At 64.8% G+C, this 20,325-nt stretch overlaps 1 protein-coding gene across 5 annotated transcripts; it reads left to right on the top strand.

Moving 5' to 3' along the window:
• Positions 1-97: 97 nt before the first annotated feature.
• On the top strand, positions 98-18,018 carry ALDH16A1 (aldehyde dehydrogenase 16 family member A1). 5 transcript variants are annotated; one of them, XM_077840333.1, is made up of 17 exons: positions 117-304; positions 1,676-1,778; positions 2,130-2,256; positions 2,465-2,643; positions 2,908-2,985; positions 3,499-3,683; positions 4,061-4,213; positions 4,894-5,091; positions 5,371-5,469; positions 6,099-6,235; positions 7,367-7,472; positions 7,556-7,716; positions 9,601-9,768; positions 13,564-13,768; positions 14,175-14,360; positions 16,823-16,948; positions 17,793-18,018. In XM_077840333.1, exons 1-17 carry the CDS (start codon positions 212-214, stop codon positions 17,964-17,966), a joined length of 2,478 nt encoding a protein of 825 aa, XP_077696459.1. In that variant the 5' UTR covers positions 117-211; the 3' UTR covers positions 17,967-18,018. The 5 variants fall into 5 exon arrangements, with proteins under 5 accessions (XP_077696461.1, XP_077696462.1, XP_077696463.1 ...); XM_077840337.1 differs by lacking the exons at positions 16,823-16,948; positions 17,793-18,018 and adding an exon at positions 11,274-11,388 and having other exon boundaries at positions 114-304; positions 14,175-14,313; XM_077840334.1 differs by lacking the exon at positions 5,371-5,469 and having other exon boundaries at positions 116-304.
• Positions 18,019-20,325: the final 2,307 nt, after the last annotated feature.

The following is a 20,325-nucleotide window of genomic DNA, read 5'->3' as shown; positions in this document are numbered from 1 at the left end:
AATTTCGGAGAGGCCCTTTCCGGCTTTTGGACGCCACACTTCCGGTCTCTCCGCAGGGCGGTTTTACCTTCTTCTGGCGGAAGTGACCGAACTAGGTCATGGCCCGTCCCCGAAACCCTAGTCTCCATGGTGCTCCGGAGGCCGGAAGTGGAGCTGGGTCCCTCCAGCGGCCAGGGGCGGGCTGCCTGGGGGCAGAGTCCTGCGGGAATCAATGGCTGGAGCTGCGGGGGGGCGCCCGTCCGTGTGGGACATCTACAGCTCCATGGAGTATGGGCCTGCCCCAGAGGGGGCGGGGCCTGCCCAGGTAAGGCCCCCCCGCCCCCACATTGGGAGCCCGGACTCCTGGGTTCTCTCCCCGGCTCTGGAAGCGGAGTCGGGGGGTCTAGTGGTTAGAGCGGGGGGGGGGGGTGCTGGGAGCCAGGACTCCTGGGTTCTCTCTCCAGCTCTGCCCCAGGCTGCGTTAAATTGGTTGAGTCCCACACAGCTATGTGTGCCTCAGTTTCCCCATGGGCAGCGACAGCCCCGCTGGCCGCCTGGCCCTCGGCCAATGCAGAATTGCAGAGACGGCGAGATTCCACTTCCCCTTCCCTACCCCCACCCGCAGCCCTGACCTTGGCGTAGCTGAGCCAGCACCCGGGGTGGCGCGGGGGGAGGGGACACGCCTGCCCTGCGCCGAGACCCCAGCCCTGGGCCTGTCCCGCCTGGGTTTTTCCACTGTAGCCCCAGCTCTCGTCCTGCTGCGCGGACATCGCACCCAGAGCCAGGAGCTCGTCCCTTGGGGCGGGGGGGCAGTACAAGAATAGAACCCAGGTGTCCTGGTACCTGGTCACCGCCTCCGAGATCCCACTCCCTTTCCAGGACTAATAATAGAACCCAGGAGTCCTGGCTCCCAGCCCCCTGCTCTAACTACTAGACCCCACTCACAGCTCGGGAGAGAACCCAGGACTCCTGGCTCCCTAATTTCCAGTCTTTAAAACAGGCCCCTCCATGTTAAAACACATCATAGTGGGCTTCGTAAGAGCTGGGATCCAATGATTGACAGCCAGGACTCCTGGGTTCTGTCCCCAGCTCTGACCCTCTGTGGCAGGTCCATTCCCCCTCTCTGTACCTCAGTTTCCCCGTCCGTTTAATCAAACAGTGGGTAGCATTTCATTTCAGCTCGCAGGGGTGCGTCTGCTGTGCTGGACTAAGAATCAGAGCGCAGTGATCCTGCTGGGAACACCCCCTGTCCCTGCCACAGCGGGACCCCTCCCCTCCCACACCTGAATGGGCGTTCTGCAGAGAATCCCCCTTTTGCACTATAGGGCTTAGGACCCACGGTGGCCACGTTCTGCTTCCAGCCACTAAACCAGTGGTTCCCAAACTTTTGTACTGGTGACCCCTTTCACATAGCAAACCTCTGAGTGCGACCTGCTCCCCCACCCCCCTCCATAAATTAAAACCACTGTTTTATAAATGCTGGAGGCAAAGCGGTGTTTGGGGTGGAGGCTGACCAGTTGCGACCCCCCATGTAATAACCTCATGACCCTCTGAGGGGTCCCGACCCCCAGTTTGAGAACCCCTGCACTAGAGGGCAGTGTGGGGCCGATCGCCCCCTGGTGGGTGCGCGATGTATTGTCGAGGGTCTGACAGTCCGTTCCAGGGGGTGTATTTCTCCTGCTTCCCTGCCCCCCAGGCCTGGCTGGAGACTCACGGTCGAAGCTTTGGGCATTTTGTGGCCGGCAAATGGTGGAAGCCGGAAGGCAGAGAAACCGCCAGCGACACCAATCCAGCCACAGGTTCAAGCCCAGACCCCGCGCGACGGCTGCGGCAGCTCACGGCATCTGACTCTGAAGGCTTAAACTGGACCTTGAGGGGGTGGGCGGGGAATGGGACTGGGGGCCTCTCCCCGTAGGGGGCCGCTGGCTCCCATCCAGCCCCAGGGCGGGGGGACTGACGGGCTCAAGGGGACCGGGAATGGGACACGGGGCCTTTGCCCTCTAGGGGGCGCCGGCTCCCGTCCCAGCTGTGGGATTCAGCTCAGTTCTGAGCAGAGTGGGTGAGTGGGGCGGGGCTGTGGGGGGGGGGGGGCAGGGAGATCTCTCCGTGGGGCTCCCGGCCCCCTGGGCTGACCCCATTCCCCTCACCAGGGGAGCTGCTGGCCACCACCCTCCAGGGGGAGCCGGAGGACGTAGAGGCTGCTGTCCAAGCTGCCACGAAAGCCTTCGAAGCCTGGAGCCGCCTGCCGTGCCACGCCCGAGCCCGGCACCTGCACAAGTGAGCGCCGGCCGCGGGGGCGCCGGGGGGCGAGGGGGGGGAGGGGGCGTTTGCTTGGGGCAGGGGGAGAAACGCGCCCGGTTTGGACGTGTGGTTCTGTCGCCACCTAGTGGCGGCAGCCTGCCTGGCGCCCGCGAAGCTGCCGCGGGGCCCCCCTCCTGCCTGGCATGCTCGGGTCGCGGCTGACCCCGGCCCCTCCCTTCTCCAGCATGGCCCGGACCATCCAGAAACACCAGCGCCTGCTGGCGCTCCTGGAGAGCCTGGATACCGGGAAGCCCATCGGGGAGGCCCGGGACCGGGACGTGCCCCTGGTCGTCCGACATTTCTACCACCACGCCGGCTGGGCCCAGCTCATGGGCACCGAGATGGGGGGCTGGAAGCCCCTGGGTGAGTATCTCATCCCAGAGAGAAAGGGACCGCGGTGGGGTTCCCTCGCCCCGTGCTGGAGCCCCGCGCCTGTTTACATGGGGGAAACTGAGGCACGATGTGGGACCGGGGATTTTGGATTGCAGCAGGGCTCAGCACAGAACCCAGAGGTCCTGGCTCCCTCCTGCAACTGCTTGACCTCTCCTCTGCTCCCCGAGCCAGGGAGAGAACCCAGGAGTCCTGGCTCCCCGCTCTGACCTCTCTCTCTATCTCCTCCCCACCCAGGGGTGGTCGCTGCTGTGGTTACCTGGAATTCCCCATTGCTGCCACTGGCCTGGAAAATCTGCCCAGCTCTGGCAATGGGTAGGTGTGGGGGGTTGCCCCCTCTGTGCCCCCCATGTGTGCTCCCTTGGGATCCCCTCACCCCTCTTGGGGTTCACCCCCCACCTCCATATTTCTATCCCCCCAGCTCCTCTTGGGGGGTGTCCCGTGGTTCTGAGTCCCCGCAGCCCCTGTGTGTCTCCCCTTGAGCTTCCCCACAGCCCCCCTTCTAAGGGGAAGGGGTTGCCCAGCTGGGATCCGCCCCTGTGATTGTTCCTGTCTGGGGGTCCCCCTGCTGTGAGCCCACTGCACCTTCCCCAGTGGTCCCCTCTGAAGCCCCCTCTCCCTTCTTTGGGGGTTCTCCTGCCCTGAGCCCCCGTGCCCCCATGTGTGGTTCTCCTCTGAAGCCCCCTGTATGGGGGGGTCCCCCTTCTCTGAGCCCCCTGCAGCCCGTGCCCTGAGCCACCCATGTGTGGTCCCCCTCTCCCCTCTATGGGGGTCCTCCTGCCATGAGCTCTCTGCGCCCCCCTCTTGACCCCCATCTACCCCCCTCAGGGAACACCATGGTTCTCCTTCCACCCCCCTGCGCCCGGCTCTCTGCCCTGCTGCTGGCCGAGCTGGGGGCCCAGGCCGGGCTGCCCCCAGGGGTGCTGAATGTGCTGACGGGGGAGGGGGCGCTGGCCGGGGGGCTAGCTGCCCATCCCGGGGTGGATGCTGTGGCTGTGGCTGGCTCTGTGGAGGTACGTGTTTCCAGGCAGGGGGTGTCCCCCGACCCCCATGTGCCTGAGGGCAGGTCCATGGGGGGAGTGGAAATGGGGGGCTGGTATCTTGGGGGGAAGCTTCCATGGTCTAGGCTGGGGGGATGGGAGGGGGCTCTGGAGAGCTGAGTTGAGGGGGAGTGGGGGGCCCTGAAGGGAGGGGGCTGCTGTGTCTTGGAGGGGCCTGGGGTGCGGGGTCTGGGGGGAGGGGGCTGCTATGGTCCATGGGGGTTTGGGAGGCTGGACCCTGTGGGGGGGGCAGGGAGGCTGGGGAGCTAGGCCATTGGGGAGGGCTGGGCTGGTGGAGTTGGGGGCTGCCCTGGACCCATTCCCAACACCCCCCTTTCCCCTCCCCTCAGATGGGGCGCTCGCTGCGCCGTGCAACGGCCGGTGGGGGCCCCCGGCTCTCGCTGCAGCTGGGGGGTGACACCCTGGCCGTCGTCTTCGACTCGGCCGACCTGGATGGAGCCGCTGTGGGGCTGAGCGACGCCGTGAGCTGCCAGCGGGGCCTGGTGAGCAGGGAGCGCAGCCTTCCCCTAGGGGGCGCCAACTGGCGGGGAACGGGGCGCGGGGCCTTTCCCCTCTAGGGGGCGCCGGCTCCCAACCGGCCCCAGTGCTGGGCCTGCCTGGCTCGGGGAGGGGGGAATGGGGCACGGGGCCTGTCCCCTCTAGGGGGCGCTGGCTCCCATCTGGCCCCAGGGCAGGGACTGGCTGGAGCAGGGGGGCGGGGCATGGGGCACGGGGCCTTTCCCCTCTAGGGGGCACCGGCTCCCATCCGGCCCCAGGGCAGGGACTGGCTGGCTCGGGGCGGGGGGGGAATGGGGCACGGGGCCTGTCCCCTCTAGGGGGCGCTGGCTCCCATCTGGCCCCAGGGCAGGGACTGGCTGGAGCAGGGGGGCGGGGCATGGGGCACGGGGCCTTTCCCCTCTAGGGGGCGCCGGCTCCCAACCGGCCCCAGTGCTGGGCCTGGCTGGCTCGGGGCGGGGGGGAATGGGGCATGGGGCCTTTCCCCTCTAGGGGGCGCCGGCTCCCATCCAGCCCCAGGGCGGGGACTGGCTGGCTCAGGGGGGTGGGGAACAGGCCCCCTCTGGATTGTGACTCTGTGGCCCCCTAGTGGCCGCAGCCTGCCTTGCCCTGAGGGCCTGTGCCCTGCAGGGGGCGCCGGCGTGTCGTTAACCCCTTTCCCCCCCAGGCTCCCGGCCCCGGGGCGTTGCTGCTGGTGCAGGAGGCCGTGGCCGGGGCGCTGCTCCAGCGGCTGAAGATGCGGCTGGGGCAGCTGCGTGTGGGGGACCCGCTGGACAAGGCCATGGATGGGGGGGCCCTGGCGGACGAAGCCCAGCGGGGCGCCATAGAGACCTACGTGGAGGAGGCCCGGGCAGAGGGGGCTGAGGTGAGGGGCTGGGTCTAGTGGGTAGAGTGGAGGGGTGCAGGCTGGGAGCCAGGACTCCTGGGTTCCTCTCCGGCTCCGGGAAGGGAAGTGGGGTCTAGTGGTAAGAGCAGGGGGGCTGGGAGCCCGGACTCCTGGGTTCTCTTCCCAGCTCTGGAGGAGGGGAGTGGGGTATAGTGGTCAGAGCAGGGGAGCTGGGAGCCCGGACTCCTGGGTTCTCTCCCCGGCTCCGGGACGGGGGGTCTGTCTCTGAGGCTCGTGCTGCTGTCTCCCCACACGCAGATTTTCCAGGCATGGGCAGCTCTCCCGGCCCGAGGGCCCTTCTACCCCCCAACCCTGATCACCGGAGTGGCCAGCACCTCGCGCTGCGTCCGGGAGGAGGTAGGGGGCACCCCCACCCCGCCTGAGGGCCAACCCAGGCTCCCTCCGCCTGCCTGCTGGGCCATGCATGGGGAAGTGGTGACCTCTGGTGGCCACAATCAGAATTGCAGTTCTCTGCTTTTTCCCCCCCAGGTCTGCCTGCCAGGGGAGAGCACCCCCCACTGAGCCCCTGGTCTGCTCCCTGCAGCCCAGCGCCCCCCGCTGAGCCCCCCACCCTGCAGCCCAGCGCCCCCCGCTGAGCCCCCCACCCTGCTCCCTGCAGCCCAGCGCCCCCCGCTGAGCCCCCCACCCCGCTCCCCGCAGCCCAGCACCCCCTGTTGGCCCCCCTGCCCCGCTCCCTGCAGCCCAGCGCCCCCCGCTGAGCCCCCCACCCTGCAGCCCAGCGCCCCCCGCTGAGCCCCCCGCCCCACTCCCTGCAGCCCAGCGCCCCCCGCTGAGCCCCCCGCCCCACTCCCTGCAGCCCAGCGCCCCCCGCTGGGCCCCCCGCCCCGCTCCCTGCAGCCCAGCACCCCCTGTTGGCCCCCCCGCCCCGCTCCCTGCAGCCCAGCACCCCCTGTTGGCCCCCCCGCCCCACTCCCTTCAGCCCAGCGCCTCCTGTCTCCCAAGACTTCTCTTGTCCCCTGCTGCAGATCCTTGGGCCGGTGCTGGTGGTTCTGCCCTTCCGGACCGCCAAGGAGGCCGTGGCACTGGGGAACCACCGCCCCTCCGGGCTGGCAGCCAGCGTATGGACCGAGAACCTGCCCCTGGCCATGGAGGTGGCGCAAAGGTTAGTTGGGAGCCCACGGTCCGGCTCCAGGATCCGGCTCCGGCTCCCCCCATCCCACCCCGTTCATCCGCTCCCAGAGCTGCAGGGATCCGGCTCATGTTTCCACCCCCCTGGCAAGGAAACTGCAGCCCTAGGGCTGCAGGTCGTCTCTCTCTCTCCCTCCCTCCCTCCCTCCCCTGGCCTGTCTGTCCACCCCACTTCGTTACGCTTGAATCCCGCTGCACCCCCAGTTTCACTAGCATCCCTTCAGTTCAACCCCTCGCCCGGGCACTCGGCCCCTGGAGCTCCCTGTAGTAAAACCGAAGCGAAGTTCATGGGATGCAGCAGAAGACGAAGCTTCACGTCCTCAGTCGCGGCGGGGCCGCCGGCCGGCCGGGATTTATCGCCCCGCAGCCGCTGAGATCCGAAGCGTGGAAGTCTGAAGACTGTGGAGGGGCATTTTGTCGGCAGCACGTCCGACAGCCTGCCGTGGAAGCAGGTTCCCCCGCAGGGGTTTCCACACGTGGCCTGGCCCTAGGCTTCCACGGCTCTCGGCGGAAATATTTTCCTGAGGCTTGGTGCGTGCGGTCGGCGTTTGCAGATGAAAAGTCCATCCTCCCCCACCTGCCTGCGCTTTCTTCCTGGCTCGCGAGAGGTTTCGCCCCCGGGGTCGGCCTGGCCAGCCGAGAGAAAAGAGACCCTTGGCCAGCCAGCCAGGGAAGTGTTCCCTTGGGCAGATCTGTTCGAGAAACAGCCCATCTTGATTTCAGAATTGCCCGTGACGGAGAATCCCCCACGAGCCAGGGGAAATTGGGCCCGGGGTTAATTATGGTCACCGTTAGAAACTGACGTCTCGCTTCCAGTCTGAATGCGTCGCGCCCCGACTCCCAGCTGCTGGCCGCGTGGGCCCCGGCTTGGCTCGCTGATGGGCCCGTGGCTTCGCTCTCTGAGCTCCCGTTCGCCCCCGTCGGTCCCCCGCTGCCCCGACTTTTTCTTGGTCTCCCCGGCGCGTCGGACGAGCGACGAGTTTGGTGCTTTCTGCCAGGCCCCCGCCGAGCGATCTCGCTGTGGGAAACGCGCCCGTTTGTCGCTGCGTACTGTACTCTGGAGCCCCTGGGCTCTGACACCCCCCCATCTCGCTTTTTGTGGCAGCCTGCAGGTCGGCACCGTCTGGATCAACGGGCAGAACTTCTTTGATGCGGCTGCGGGCGTGGGAGGAACCAAGGAGAGCGGGAACGGCCGGGATGGAGGCAAGGAGGTGTGTGGGGCTGAGCCGGGAAGCGGGGGATATCAGGCTGGAGGGCCCGCAGGGCTGACTTGTCCCTTCCTTCCCCCTCCTAGGGCCTGTACGAGTATGTCAGGCCGAGCTGGCAGAGCCGGCCCCGGCCTGGCCCCACGGAGCTGGACTACAAAACTTTTGCTGCCTCCTATGGGGCTGACCCTCCCTCTGTTCCTGGGCACAGTGGGGTAGCCTGCCCCGAACTGGAGGAAAACATGCCAAGGTACTGATGACTCATGGTTCCTCAGAGCTGGCCCCCCTTGCCTGGTGCTGGGACGCGGCCCCTCTGGGGTGGGGCGCAGGGGCCGGGTATACGGGGACCCTTCGTCTGGCCCTGAGACACGGCCCCTCTGGGGTGGGGCACAGGGGCCGGGTATATGGGGACCCTTCGCCTGGCCCTGAGACACGGCCCCTCTGGGGTGGGGCGTGGGGGCTGGTTATGCAGGGACCCTTCGCCTGGCCCTGAGACACGGCCCCTCTGGGGTGGGGCGTGGGGGCCGGGTATACGGGGACCCTTCGCCTGGCCCTGAGACACGGCCCCTCTGGGGTGGGGCGTGCGGGCTGGTTATGCAGGGACCCTTCGCCTGGCCCTGAGACACGGCCCCTCTGGGGTGGGGCGTGCGGGCTGGTTATACAGGGGTAATATTCTCTCTAAATTTTTCCGTCCACGTGCGGCGTGAATTTTGTTCTGTGGAGCCCCAACAGGGAGGGAACGTGCGGGTGTGCACCATCACCTCCGTACTTTCAGGACACCCCTTATCCCCCCAAACCCCACCCCCCGATAGCTCCCAACGTCCACAGCTCGTCCCTAGCTGGGTGGTGGGGAAGCTCTGACTTCAGCTGGCGTCTGCAGCCCCTGGCAGTTCATTCGCCCAGCCTCCTTCCGCGGGGATGAAATCCAGCCACCGCTGGGGAGGGAAATCGCCCCCAGCTAGCGCAGCGAGCCCTGTGCAGTAGTTGGGAAAGAGACGGGGAATTTTGGGCAGGAAGAATCTTTCCCTCTCATGCAAAATCCTGGAGCTATTTAATGTTCAGACGGGGCTTCATCTGTCAAAGTCTCCTCTGAAGGTAAAATATAACATGGCCCCGTCAGCATCCCCATAAATGTGTCTTTCTAAATCGAGACATTAAGGCTCAAAATAATTGTCCAAAACACACTTCCCTCCTCTCATATTAACCGTCCGAAGCGCTTTAAAAGCCCCGTCGACTATTCACGTCTCGCACTGGAGTAGGCTGGACGCTGAAAGTAACGCCAGCAGGTCCACCCTTGGATTCGCACCCTGGCAGACAATGTTCCCGAGTCTCGGTTGTTACCGGGAACATTTACACCGCGCTTTCCAGACACGTGGGCTCGGGCAAACTTTCACTTGACGTGGCGTTTTCGCCCACTCCTTTCCCTGAGAACTACTTGGCGGGGTCAGGACTAGATAATACCCCTCTTCCGCTGCCCGCGAAAAACTTTTCAACCACCGCGAGGGGGAGTTTAAATCCACCACGGAGGAAGGCTGTCATTGGAAATCAGATCAAAACGGTTCTCTTTGAGTCATTTCCATTTAAAACGCAAATCGAAAAGCCAGTGCTCTTCAGCGCTTTGCGTTTGTAAATCTCAAAGGGTTTTGCAGGGAAATGGGGAAACTGAGGCACGGTGTGGGGGTGAGGTGACTTCCCAAGGCCACACAGGAACTCAGTGGCAGAGCAGGGGAAAGACCCAGAGTCTCTTCATTCCCCAGGCTCCCCCAGCTCGGGGGCTGTGGCAGGGAGAGATGACTCCCATCTCTCCCATCCCCGCCGCAGGCCCGGGGCCGGGGAAGAGGCGTCTCTGCCCACCCGCCCCCCCCATAGCCCTGCATGGCCCAAGTTTCTCCAAAGCCCCATCACGGCCCCCCCCCCATTCCCCCCACCCACCCTACACATAATCCACACTCACCCGTGTGCGGGCCTGCACCTTAGAGGGAACACAGACACGCACCCCTCGTCCGGCGCTGAGATGCAGCCCCTCTGGGGCGGGGCGCGGGGGCTGGGTGGACAGGGATCCCCGGCCCGGTGACGGCTTTCCAATGAGCGTGAGGGTTCAGGGGTCACCTCGGCCCCCCTTGTGTCTCTGCAGGGTGGACAGAACCTACAAGCTCTACTATGGAGGGGCTCAGAAGCGACCCGAGGGAATGGCCTCGCTCCCCGTCCTCGACCCCGCCGGCAACGTGCTGGCGTACGTGGCGGACGGCAGCGCCAAGGACATCCGCAACGCCGTGGAGGCGGCTCACAAGGCCGCGCCAGGGTGAGATGGGGAGCAGCTCAGGACTCCTGGCTTCTCTGCCCGGCTCTGGGAGGGGAGTGGGGTCCAGTGGTTAGAGCGGGGGGCTGGGCGCCAGGACCCCCGGGTTCTCTCCCTGGCTCTGGGAGGGGAGTGGTGTCTAGTGGTTAGAGCAGGGAGGCTGGGAGCCAGGACTCCTGGGTTCTATCCCCAACTTTGCCCCTGAACTCGCAGTTTCCCCCGTGTACCGAGCAAGGCCACTTCTCGCCGTATGAGGTCTGGCTGCAGGTTGGGGCCCTTTCTGAGTTCATAGAATCATAGAATATCAGCGTTGGAAGGGACCTCAGGAGGTCATCTAGTCCAACCCCCTGCTCAAAAGCAGGACCCATACCCAATTAAATCATCCCAGCCAGGGCTTTGTCAAGCCTGACCTTAAAAACTTCTAAGGAAGGAGATTCCACCACCTCCCTAGGTAACACATTCCAGTGTTTCACCACCCTCTTAGTGAAAAAGTTTTTTCTAATATCCAACCTAAACCTCCCCCACTGCAACTTGAGACCATTACTCCTCGTCCTGTCCTCTTCCACCACTGAGAATAGTCTAGAACCATCCTCTCTGGAACCACCTCTCAGGTAGTTGAAAGCAGCTATCAAATCCCCCCTCATTCTTCTCTTCTGCAGACTAAACAATCCCAGTTCCCTCAGCCTCTCCTCGTAAGTCATGTGTTCCAGACCCCTAATCATTTTTGTTTCCTTTCGCTGGACTCTCTCCAATTTATCCACATCCTTCTTGTAGTGTGGGGCCCAAAACTAGACACAGTACTCCAGATGAGGCCTCACCAATGTCGAATAGAGGGGGACAATCACGTCCCTCGATCTGCTCGCTGTGCCCCTACGTATACATCCCAAAATGCCATTGGCCTTCTTGGCAACAAGGGCACACTGCTGACTCATATCCAGCTTCTCGTCCACTGTCACCCCTAGGTCCTTTTCCGCAGAACTGCTGCCGAGCCATTCGGTCCCTAGTCTGTAGCGGTGCAGTGGTTTCTTCCGTCCTAAGTGCAGGACCCTGCACTTATCCTTATTGAACCTCATCAGATTTCTTTTGGCCCAATCCTCCAATTTGTCTAGGTCCCTCTGTATCCTATCCCTGCCCTCCAGCGTATCTACCACTCCTCCCAGTTTAGTATCATCCGCAAATTTGCTGAGAGTGCAATCCACACCATCCTCCAGATCATTTATGAAGATACTGAACAAAACCGGCCCCAGGACCGACCCCTGGGGCACTCCACTTGACACCGGCTGCCAACTAGACATGGAGCCATTGATCACTACCCGTTGAGCCCCACAATCTAGCCAACTTTCTACCCACCTTATAGAGCATTCATCCAGCCCATACTTCCTTAACTTGCTGACAAGAATACTGTGGCCAGGTGGTGCCAGCCTGGAGCAAAGTGTTGCCCACTTTCTGGCCCACTGCCAGGTGCCAATAATCTTCCCCCGGCCTCGCCTCTCTTATCTCTCCCCCAGCAGCGGGGTGGCCAGAGTCCCCAGAGAACTGAAGAGCCGCTGGCTCATTGCAGCTGGGACCCGCCCGGCATCTCACGCTGCTGGAAATGGTTTGCTCCTCGGGGAGCCCTGCCAGGTGACGGGGCGCCGGAGGGCGGGGGGGCATCCAGAGAGCCAGGATCTGATCAAACCGAGGGGAGAATAATTTTTGCCTAAATTTTCCAGACACTTTTCTTGTTTGGGGCGAAAGTTGGAGAAGTTGGACGGTTTTGCCCCCGAAACTAGACGGTTTTGGCCCCCCTCCCAGACAGGGATAATGTAGATCCGGAACTGCCATGGCTCGGCCTTATGGGAGTCCCTGGCTGTGGTGCATCATGGGAGAGGTAGTTCGGACAGTCTCCTCCATAGGCTGTGCATCATCTCCCATGGTGCACCACAGCTCCCCCTGGCCTGGGAGCGGGTTGCATAATGGGAACCCCTGGCTGTGGTTAGGGTGGCCAACTTTCTATTGGCACAAAACCAAACACCCTAGTCCCGCCCCTTCCTCAAGGCCCCGCCCCCCCTCACTACATTCCCCCATCCTTGGGGGCTCGCTCTCCCGTACCCTCACTCACTTTCACTGGGCTGGGGCTGGGGCAGGGGGTTGGGGTGTGGGAGAGGGTGAGGGCCCTAAATGGGGGTGCAGGTTCGGGGCAGAGCCAGAAATGAGGGGTTCAGGGTGTGGGAGGGGGCCCTCGGCTGGGGTAAGGGGTTGAGGGCTCTGGGCTGCAGGTGCAGGCTCTGGGGTGCAGGAGGGGGTACGGGCTCTGGGCTGGGGGTGTGGGCTCTGGGGTGGAGCCAGGGATGAGGGGTTTGAGGTGCAGGAGGGGGCTCCAGGCTTGGGGGTGGGGCAGAGGGGTTCAGGGTGTGGGAGGGGACTCTGGGCTGAGGCAGGGGGTTGGGGTGCAGGAAGGGGTGAAGGCTCTGGGGTGGGGCTGGGGATGAGGGGTTTGGGGTGCAGGAGGAGGCTCTGGGTTTGAGGGGGCTCAGGGCTGGGGCACGGGCTTACCTCAGGCAGCTCCCAGTCAGGGGCACAGCGGGGCTAAGGCAGGCTCCCTGGCTCCACCCCACCCCACCCAGCTCCCATTGGCCGATGCTCAGGGCGGGGACAGCGCACCGAGCCCCGTGGCCCCCCCGCCTAGGAGCCGGACCTGCTAGTCGCTTCCGGGGCGCAGTGCGGTGCCCCAGGACAGGTAGAGACCAGCCCCGCGGCACCGCTGACCGGGACCCACTAGGGTCCCTTCTCAAGTGGGCGTTCGGGTCGAAAACCGGACACCTGGGCCCCCTCGCTGTGGTGCATCATGGGACTTGTAGTTCAGGCTCCTCCTGCTCTAGTCTGTTCTCTAGGGCAGGCAGGCTCCCTTCCTGGACTACACCTCCCCCAGCAAGGAGCCACACCCCCAAAGACCCCCCCCCAAGACACAGAACCCCCCCACGCTGACCTGCGGGGACTTCGCTTCCCCCGGCCCCAACCTGTAAATTGCAGCCCTGCTTTGCAGCCCCCCCTCCCCCTACCAATGCCCAGCGCTGCTGAGTGACAGCCCCTGAAATTCGGGGGTGCCTCGGGTGGGGAGGGGGTTCAGGATTCCCCCTCGGGCCAGTGGGGAAGAGAGGGGCCAGGAGGGTGGCGCAGGGGCAAGGAGTGCAAAAGGCACTTACATTTTATTGCTTTGTTGTCTGGGGCTTGACTGGCGTAATCTAATGGGGGGGGCAGGGGGCAGCTCCCGGACTAGGCCTCATCCACCAATCAGATCCACAGGGGCGCTGGGCTGGGGGGGGCCTGATCCCTTGGGGGTGGGGCATGGGAGAGTGGGAATCAACTCTGCAGTCTACTGGGTTAGAGTGGGGGTGGGGCTGGGAGCCAGGACTCCTGGGTTCTCTCCCCAGGACTGGGAAGGAAGTGGGATCTAGTGGTTAGAGCGGGGGGAGGCTGGGGGCTGGGACTCCTGGGTTCTCTCCCCAGCACTGGGAAGGAAGAGGGGTCTAGTGGTTAGAGCGGGGGGAGGCTGGGGGCCGGGACTCCTGGGTTCTCTCCCCAGCACTGGGAAGGAAGAGGGGTCTAGTGGTTGGAGCGGGGGCAGGCTGGGGGCTGGGACTCCTGGGTTCTCTCCCCAGCACTGGGAAGGAAGTGGGGTCTAGTGGTTAGAGCGGGGGGGGGGGGCTGGGACTCCTGGGTTCTCTCCCCAGCACTGGGAAGGAAGAGGGGTCTAGTGGTTGGAGCCGGGGGCCGGGACTCCTCGGTTCTATCCCGGCTCCGTCTCTCTCCCGGCAGGTGGGGCAAGCGGGCGGCCCACACCCGGGCACAGGTGCTGTACTATGTGGCGGAGAACCTGGAGCTGCGGCGGGAGGAGGTGGCGTCCCGGCTGGGGGCGCTGACAGGAGCCCCCCCCGAGGAGGCACGGCGGGAGGTGGACCTGGGCCTGGAGCGGCTCTTCCACTGGGCGGCCTGCTGCGATAAATCCGGGGGCGTCGTGCAGGTGGGGCCCCAGAGCTCCCGCTCCGGACAGGGGGCAGCCAGAGATGCAGGCGGGCAATGCCAGGGGGTGGGGATTGTGGTGGGGGGAATGTGGTGGGTAGGTGGCTGTGTTTGGGGGGGTGGGCATAGTGGAGAAGGTGGGGGGGGCGGGCCTTGGGGAGGTGAGGGATGGGGGATGGGAACAGGGGAGGGGCTTGGGCGGTGTAGTTATGGGGTGCACCCAGGAGGGGGCGGGGCATGCAGGGCAGGAATGGGGGTGGGGTCAGGGGAGGGAATCTGGGGGTGAAGCTCTGCCCACAGGCTGAACCCAGCAGCAGGTGCCTGGGGGCAGGGTTGACTTTGTCTCGAGGGCTGGAAGAGGGTGGGGGGAGCCCAGAATCACCCCTCTGGCTTTGCCCCTCCCCCAGGAAACCCCCCTGCACGGCACCACCCTGCGGCTCTGCCAGCCCCTGGGCGTCGTGGGGGTCGCCTGCCCGGACGAGCACCCCCTGCTCAGCTTCCTGAGCCTGCTGGCCCCCGCCGTGGCCCGGGGCAACGCCGTGGTGATGGTCCCCAGCCCGCGCTACCCGCTGCCCGCCCTGGACCTCTGCCAGGTACCCTCCCCCCCCACGTGCCTTAATTTCCCCAGGCCAAAAAAGGGAGTCGTCACCCCACCCTGTAGAGGACATGGCCGTTGAGAGATGGAAAAGACGCTACTGGGAGCGTATGGGCCATTGGACTCTGAGACCCTCTGCCTGGGGAGTGAACCCAGGAGTCCTGCCTCCCAGGCTCCCTGCTCTAACCACTAGCCCCCACTCCCCTCCCAGTGCCGAGAGCAGTAACTATAGCTCCGTTGGCACGGGCTCCTGTCCGGCCCCCACTGAGCTGCCCCGGCTGGGAGCGACCACACACGCCACTTCGGGCTTACGCTGTGTGAAACAGACCCATCCCCCCCACCTGAGATCGGGGTCCCCATTGGGCCGGGCGCTGCACAGATTCCCCCACCCCCCGCCCGCCTGACTGAGATTAGGGGACCCCGCGGCGCCAGGCACTGCACAGACCCCTCCCCTCACCCGATCTCAAGCGGGGGACCCCAAGGCGTTACCCCGACACAAGTGCAGAGCCCTGCGTGGCTACGTTTGGACCCGCGTCCGCGGCTGTCCCCCGATTTGCCAGACTCCATACACGTGCCCCGGATCCACAGGACCGGTGCCTAGAATGGATCAACCCTGAGAAGGCCGCGCTCGGGGCCCCCCAAACCCTGCTGGTTTACAGCCAAGGGGCAGCGTAGGTGGGACGGCCGAGCGGCTTAGAGACCTCAGGCCCCTGCCTTTGACTTTTCCCCGCTCACCATTCAGAGGCGGCCGGATCGGGCCGGGGGTTCCTCTTTTCTAGCTGTCTCGGGGTTTGAGCCCCGTGCGGGACTGACCTCTTCTCTTCCTGTGCGTACACAGGTCACCTCGTTACTAGGATGACCAGATGGCTCGGTTTTATAGGGACAGTCCCGATTTTGGGGTCTTTTTCTTATCTAGGCTCCTATTACCCCCCACCCCCTGTCCCGATTTTTCGCACTTGCTGTCTGGTCACCCTACTTCGTTACACTTATTTGCATAAGGCGGAGGTCCCCAAAGTGTGGGGCGTGCCCCGCTGGGGGGAAGCGTGAAGGAACATCCGGGGAGGGGGAGCACAGCGGGGCCCCGGGCCAGCCCGCACTGGGGTGGGGAGGAAGTACCACCTGGCCCCGTGCCGGGCCCAGGTCCCAAGCCTTATGGCAGCGCTCCCGCCCCCAGATCCTGGCCGTGGCCCCAGACCCATCCCCAGCTGCGGCCCCAGCCATGGCCCCATTACCCCTTCCCCTCCCCCGAGCCGTGGCCCCGGCTCTAGGGGGACGCGGACATAGGTAAGGGGGGCGTCTGTCCTCAACAGTTTCGGGACCGCTGCCCTGGGTCGTTCATTATAACAGGGATCGTTAAGCTGAAGAGAATGTCGAGCCGCCCGTCTCATATCTTTGATTTCATGGCTGGCTGCTCACAATCACCTGGGTAAAATAGAGGCCTGTAAGACATGAAAGGGACTTTGCATCACGCACACGCTTGGCATGGACGCTTTGGTTCGTAGCCATACGAGTCAACGGGTTCGAAATTGTCCGTCGGCTGCTTGCGCCACGGAGTTAGGGCCCTGCCAAATTCACAGCTCGTTTTGGTTCATTTCACGGTCGTTGGATTTTTCCCAGCGTCTGTTTCACGGTTTCAGATCTTTAAATCTGAAATTTCACGGTGTAGTCACCGGACGCGGAGACGGGGGGGCATCTCCGACCCAAAAGAAGGTGGGGTGTCCGCAAGGCGATTGTAAGGGGAGGGGTCACAGTATTGCCGGGCTCCCAGCTCCGTGAAATCTGGTCTCCCCTACGCTAGCCAGATGTCCCGGAGGGGTGAGATTTCATGATCCATAATGTGTTTTTCATGGCTGTGATTTTGGTAGGGCCTTACACATAGAGCAGGTTTTTAGTCACCCTGCACGGGGCAGCTTTAATGCATTCGCGCCCACTGGGCAGCACTGCAAAACAATGGGGAAACTGAGGCACGGGGCAGGGTCCTCCAAATAAGGCAGAAGAGTCCCGCACACAATACAGCCTGCATGACCGCAGGGGGCGGTGGAAGTGAAGCGTTTCCATTAGCTTCCTCGTTAAGGAGCCCATTAATTACCTTCCTGAGTCGCTTGTCTCCGCAGCTAACAGCTGGGAACAATTAACGCCGGCCCGTGGGGACCCCGCTGGCCCAGCCCCAGGCGTGGGCTACGTGTTCCCTTCGGTGGCCGCATTCGCCCACGCAGGGTTTTGTCTCCGAAACGCCCCATCAGTGGGTCCCATCTCTGGTTCTCTGTCCCTGACCTAGACAACCAGCTCCCCGTGACAGGAGAGAACCCAGGAGTCCTGGCTCCCAACTCCCCTGCCCGTGGCTCTAACCACTAGACCTCTCTCCCCTCCCAAAGCTGGGATAGAACCCAGGAGTCCTGGCTCTCAGCCCCTGCTGGTCCTAGCTGCTCATAGGGCCCATCTGCTTCCTCCCCCCCCCAGATCTTCGACACCTCGGACGTCCCTGGAGGGGTGGTGAATATTGTGACGGGGAATCGGGACCATCTGAGCCGGACGCTGGTGCAGCACCAGGATGTTCAGGCCATGTGGTACTTCGGGTCTCCGCAGGTGAGAGTGGCTCTGCCCCCACCGCGTGCCCCCCCGCCAGCCGGTCCCTGCCCTGGGGCTGGGCGGGAGCCGGCTTCCCCCTAGAGGGGACAGGTCCCGGGCCCCATTCCCTGCCCCCCTGAGCCAGCCAGTCCCTGCCCTGGGGCAAGACGGGAGCCGGCGCCCCCTAGAGGGGACAGGCCCCGGGCCCCATTCCCTGCCCCCATGAGCCAGCCAGTCCCTGCCCTGGGGCCAGGCGGGAGCCGGCGCCCCCTAGAGAGGACAGGCCCCAAGCCCCATTCCCTGCCCCCCTGAGCCAGCCAGTCCCTGCCCTGGGGCCAGGCGGGAGCCGGCGCCCCCTAGAGAGGACAGGCCCCAAGCCCCATTCCCCTGCCCGCCCCCCTCCACCCCAGCCAGTCCCTGCCCTGGGGCCAGATGGGAGCCGGCGCCCCCTAGAGAGGACAGGCCCCAAGCCCCATTCCCTGCCCCCCTGAGCCAGCCAGTCCCTGCCCTGGGGCAAGACGGGAGCCGGCGCCCCCTAGAGGGGACAGGCCCCGGACCCCATTCCCTGCCCGCCCCCCTCCACCCCAGCCAGTCCCTGCCCTGGGGCCAGATGGGAGCCGGCGCCCCCTAGAGGGGACAGGCCCCGGACCCCATTCCCTGCCCCCCGGAGCCAGCCAGTCCCAGCCCTGGGGCGAGACAGGAGCCGGCGCCCCCTAGAGGGGAAAGGCCGCGGGCCCCATTCCCTGCCCCCCCCCACTCCACCCCAGCCAGTCCCTGCCCTGGGGCCAGACGGGAACCGGTGTCCCCTAGAGGGGCCAGGCCCTACCTCCTGCGTCCTCATTTAACCCTTTCTCTCCTGCAGGGGTCCCAATTTGTGGAATGGGCCTCAGCCGGTAACCTGAAGCGGACCTGGGTGAGCCACGGGGCCCCCCGGCGGTGGGAGGACCCGGCCCAGGGGGCAGGTGAGGAGTTTCTGTACCAGGCCACCCAGTGTAAGAACATCTGGATCCCCATGGGGGAGATCTTTGCCAACTGAAGCCGAGGGTCCCCACCCCAAACCACGCAGCCTGAGGGCTACAATAAAAAGGGTTGGTATGGTTTAACCCTGCCCCCTGGTGGGGGTCCGTCTCCTGTTGCCTCATGAGCGTCACTGCCTGAATGGGGAAACTGAGGCACGAGGCTGGGGGGGCGGGGGAGAGAGAATGACAACTGGAGTCTTGGCTTCCAGCCCCCCTTCTCTAACTGCTATGCCCCACTCCCCTCCCAGACCTTAAGGTACTGGAACTCAGGACTCCTGGGTTCTCTCCCAGGCTTGGGGAGAGGAGTGGGGTCTAGGGGGTTAGAGTGGGGTGGGAGGGGGAGCCAGGACTCGTGGGTTCTCTCCCCCGCTCTGGAAGGGAGTGGGGTCGAGTGCAGAGGTGGGCAAACTACCATCCTGCCCGGCCCTTGAACTCCCGGCCGGGGAGGCTGGCCCCCGGCTCCCGTAGCTACACCTCCATGCAGGCAGCATGGCTTGCGCCCGCCCACCTCCCCGGGTTTCCAATACACCTGTCCTGCTGCTCTGAGCGGCATGGTAAAGGGGTGGGGGGCAAGGGGGTTGGATAAGGGGCAGGAGGTTCTGGGGGGCGGGCAGGGGATGGGGTGCAGGGGGCGGTTGGATGGGGCAGAGGTTCTCGGGGGTCTGGGGTCCCGGGGGGGCAGGGGATCCCGGGAGGGGGCAGTCAGGGGACAAGGATTGGGGGGGTTGGATGAGTCAGGGGTTCAGAGGGGGGCAGTCGGGAGCAGGAAGAGGGAGGGAGCGGATAGGAAATGGGGGCCAGGCTGTTTGGGGAGGCACAGCCCCCCAACCCGGCCCTCCATACCATTTCACAACCCCGATGTGTCCCTCAGGCCAAAAAGTTTGCCCACCCCTGGTCTAATGGGTTAGAGCCGGGGGGCTGGGAGCCAGGACTTCTGGGTTCTCTCCCCAGCTCTGGGACAGGAATGGTGTCTAGTGGGCGAGAGTATGCGGGGCAGGGGGGGAATTACTGCCCCCCCCCCCCCGGGGAAGGGGTGGGCTGGGCCTGATGCCACAGGGCTGAGTGCCCTCGGGCGGAGGGATCGGTCCCAGGGCTGGGGTAGGGTAGTTATAAACCTCGAATTTTATTGTCTCTTGTTAATGGTCATGGTTCGCCAGCCCACCTCGGTCTTAGAGGCTTGGCACACACGCGGTCCTCGTGCACCTGCCCCATGCTCTTCTCCACTCCCCTCCCCAAGCTGGGGAGAGAACCCAGGAGTCCTGGCTCCCAGCCCCCCCTGCTCTAACCACTAGACCCCACTCCTGTCCTAGAGCCAGGGAGAGAACCCAGGAGTCCTGGCTCCCAGCCCCCCTGCTCTAACCCACTGGAGCGAAGTGGGCTACAGTCCAGACCAGGGGTGGCCAACCTGAGCCGGAGAAGGAGCCAGAATTTAACAATGGGCATCACCAAAGAGCCCCAGGAGTACGTCAACAGCCCCCCATCAGCTCCCCCCCGCCCCGCTCCCAGCGCCTCCCGCCCACCGATCAGCACCTGCCCCTCCCGCCCTGCCCCTCCTGATCGGCTGTTCCCTGGCATGCAGGAGGCTCGGGGGGGGGGGGGGGGGAGTGAGGGCACACAAGGCTTGGTGGGGGGGCATTGTCACTGACTCCCAGGTCGTGCCCACTCTAGGCCCCATGCAGTCCCTGGGGGAACCCCCTTCAGTGCGACAGCCCTTCTTGGGGGTCCTCTCTCTCTCGGGGGTTAGGCCCCTCCCCCTCCTGGAACCGCACCTGTCTGAGCCTTAGCACGCCTGTCTCTGCCCTGGGCCCCTCGCTCTGGACCCCCGGGGCCCCCACTCCCAGAGGTCCCCCGATCTCTAGCCCGGAACGACTCTCAGCCAGCATCAAACAGGAGGGTTTATTGAGCGTCTGAACCCAGCACAGGAAACTCTGACCTCTCAGGCCTGGCCTCCCTCCGCACAGCACATCCCAGTCTCCCCTGCACCAGGTGGGCTCTGCCTGCCCCCTCGCTCCAGCCCCGAGCCCCCCTGCTTCCCAGCTGGGCAGCTGAGATCACCGGCCCCAAGCCCCCCTCTGTCCATTGTCTTCTCTCCGGGTAAACAGGGTCGCCTGGCCCCCTCTCCCCTCTTCTGTCCTCTGGCCCCCCTGGCTGGAACCGGCTGGTCCGGTCACCGGGGTCCTCTCTCCGCAGCCCACTGTCCTTCCACTGGCCGGACCCGGCTGTGACTCCCGAGCTGGGCCTCCCGGTCACCAGGCCACCAGTCGCTGGGGTCTCCGTTCTCCAGGCAATTGGCCAGGGTCCCCAGTTCCCTCGCCGGTCCCCCTGTACCAACCAACTCCCTCTCCCATCACCTCGTTCCACCCATAACATGCAGGG

This window comes from Eretmochelys imbricata, chromosome 23 (genome assembly GCF_965152235.1).
Source record: "Eretmochelys imbricata isolate rEreImb1 chromosome 23, rEreImb1.hap1, whole genome shotgun sequence".
Lineage (NCBI taxonomy): Eukaryota > Metazoa > Chordata > Testudines > Cheloniidae > Eretmochelys > Eretmochelys imbricata.
This window is presented reverse-complemented; position numbering and strand designations above follow the sequence as displayed.

Coding starts and splice junctions, on each gene's coding strand:
- ALDH16A1 (XM_077840333.1), top strand. CDS start 212: ATGGCTGGAGCTGCGGGGGGGCGCCCGTCCGTGTGGGACATCTACAGC. Junction 1,779..2,129: donor CGACACCAATCCAGCCACAG/GTTCAAGCCCAG, acceptor TCCCCTCACCAG/GGGAGCTGCTGGCCACCACC. Junction 5,092..5,370: donor CCCGGGCAGAGGGGGCTGAG/GTGAGGGGCTGG, acceptor CCCCACACGCAG/ATTTTCCAGGCATGGGCAGC.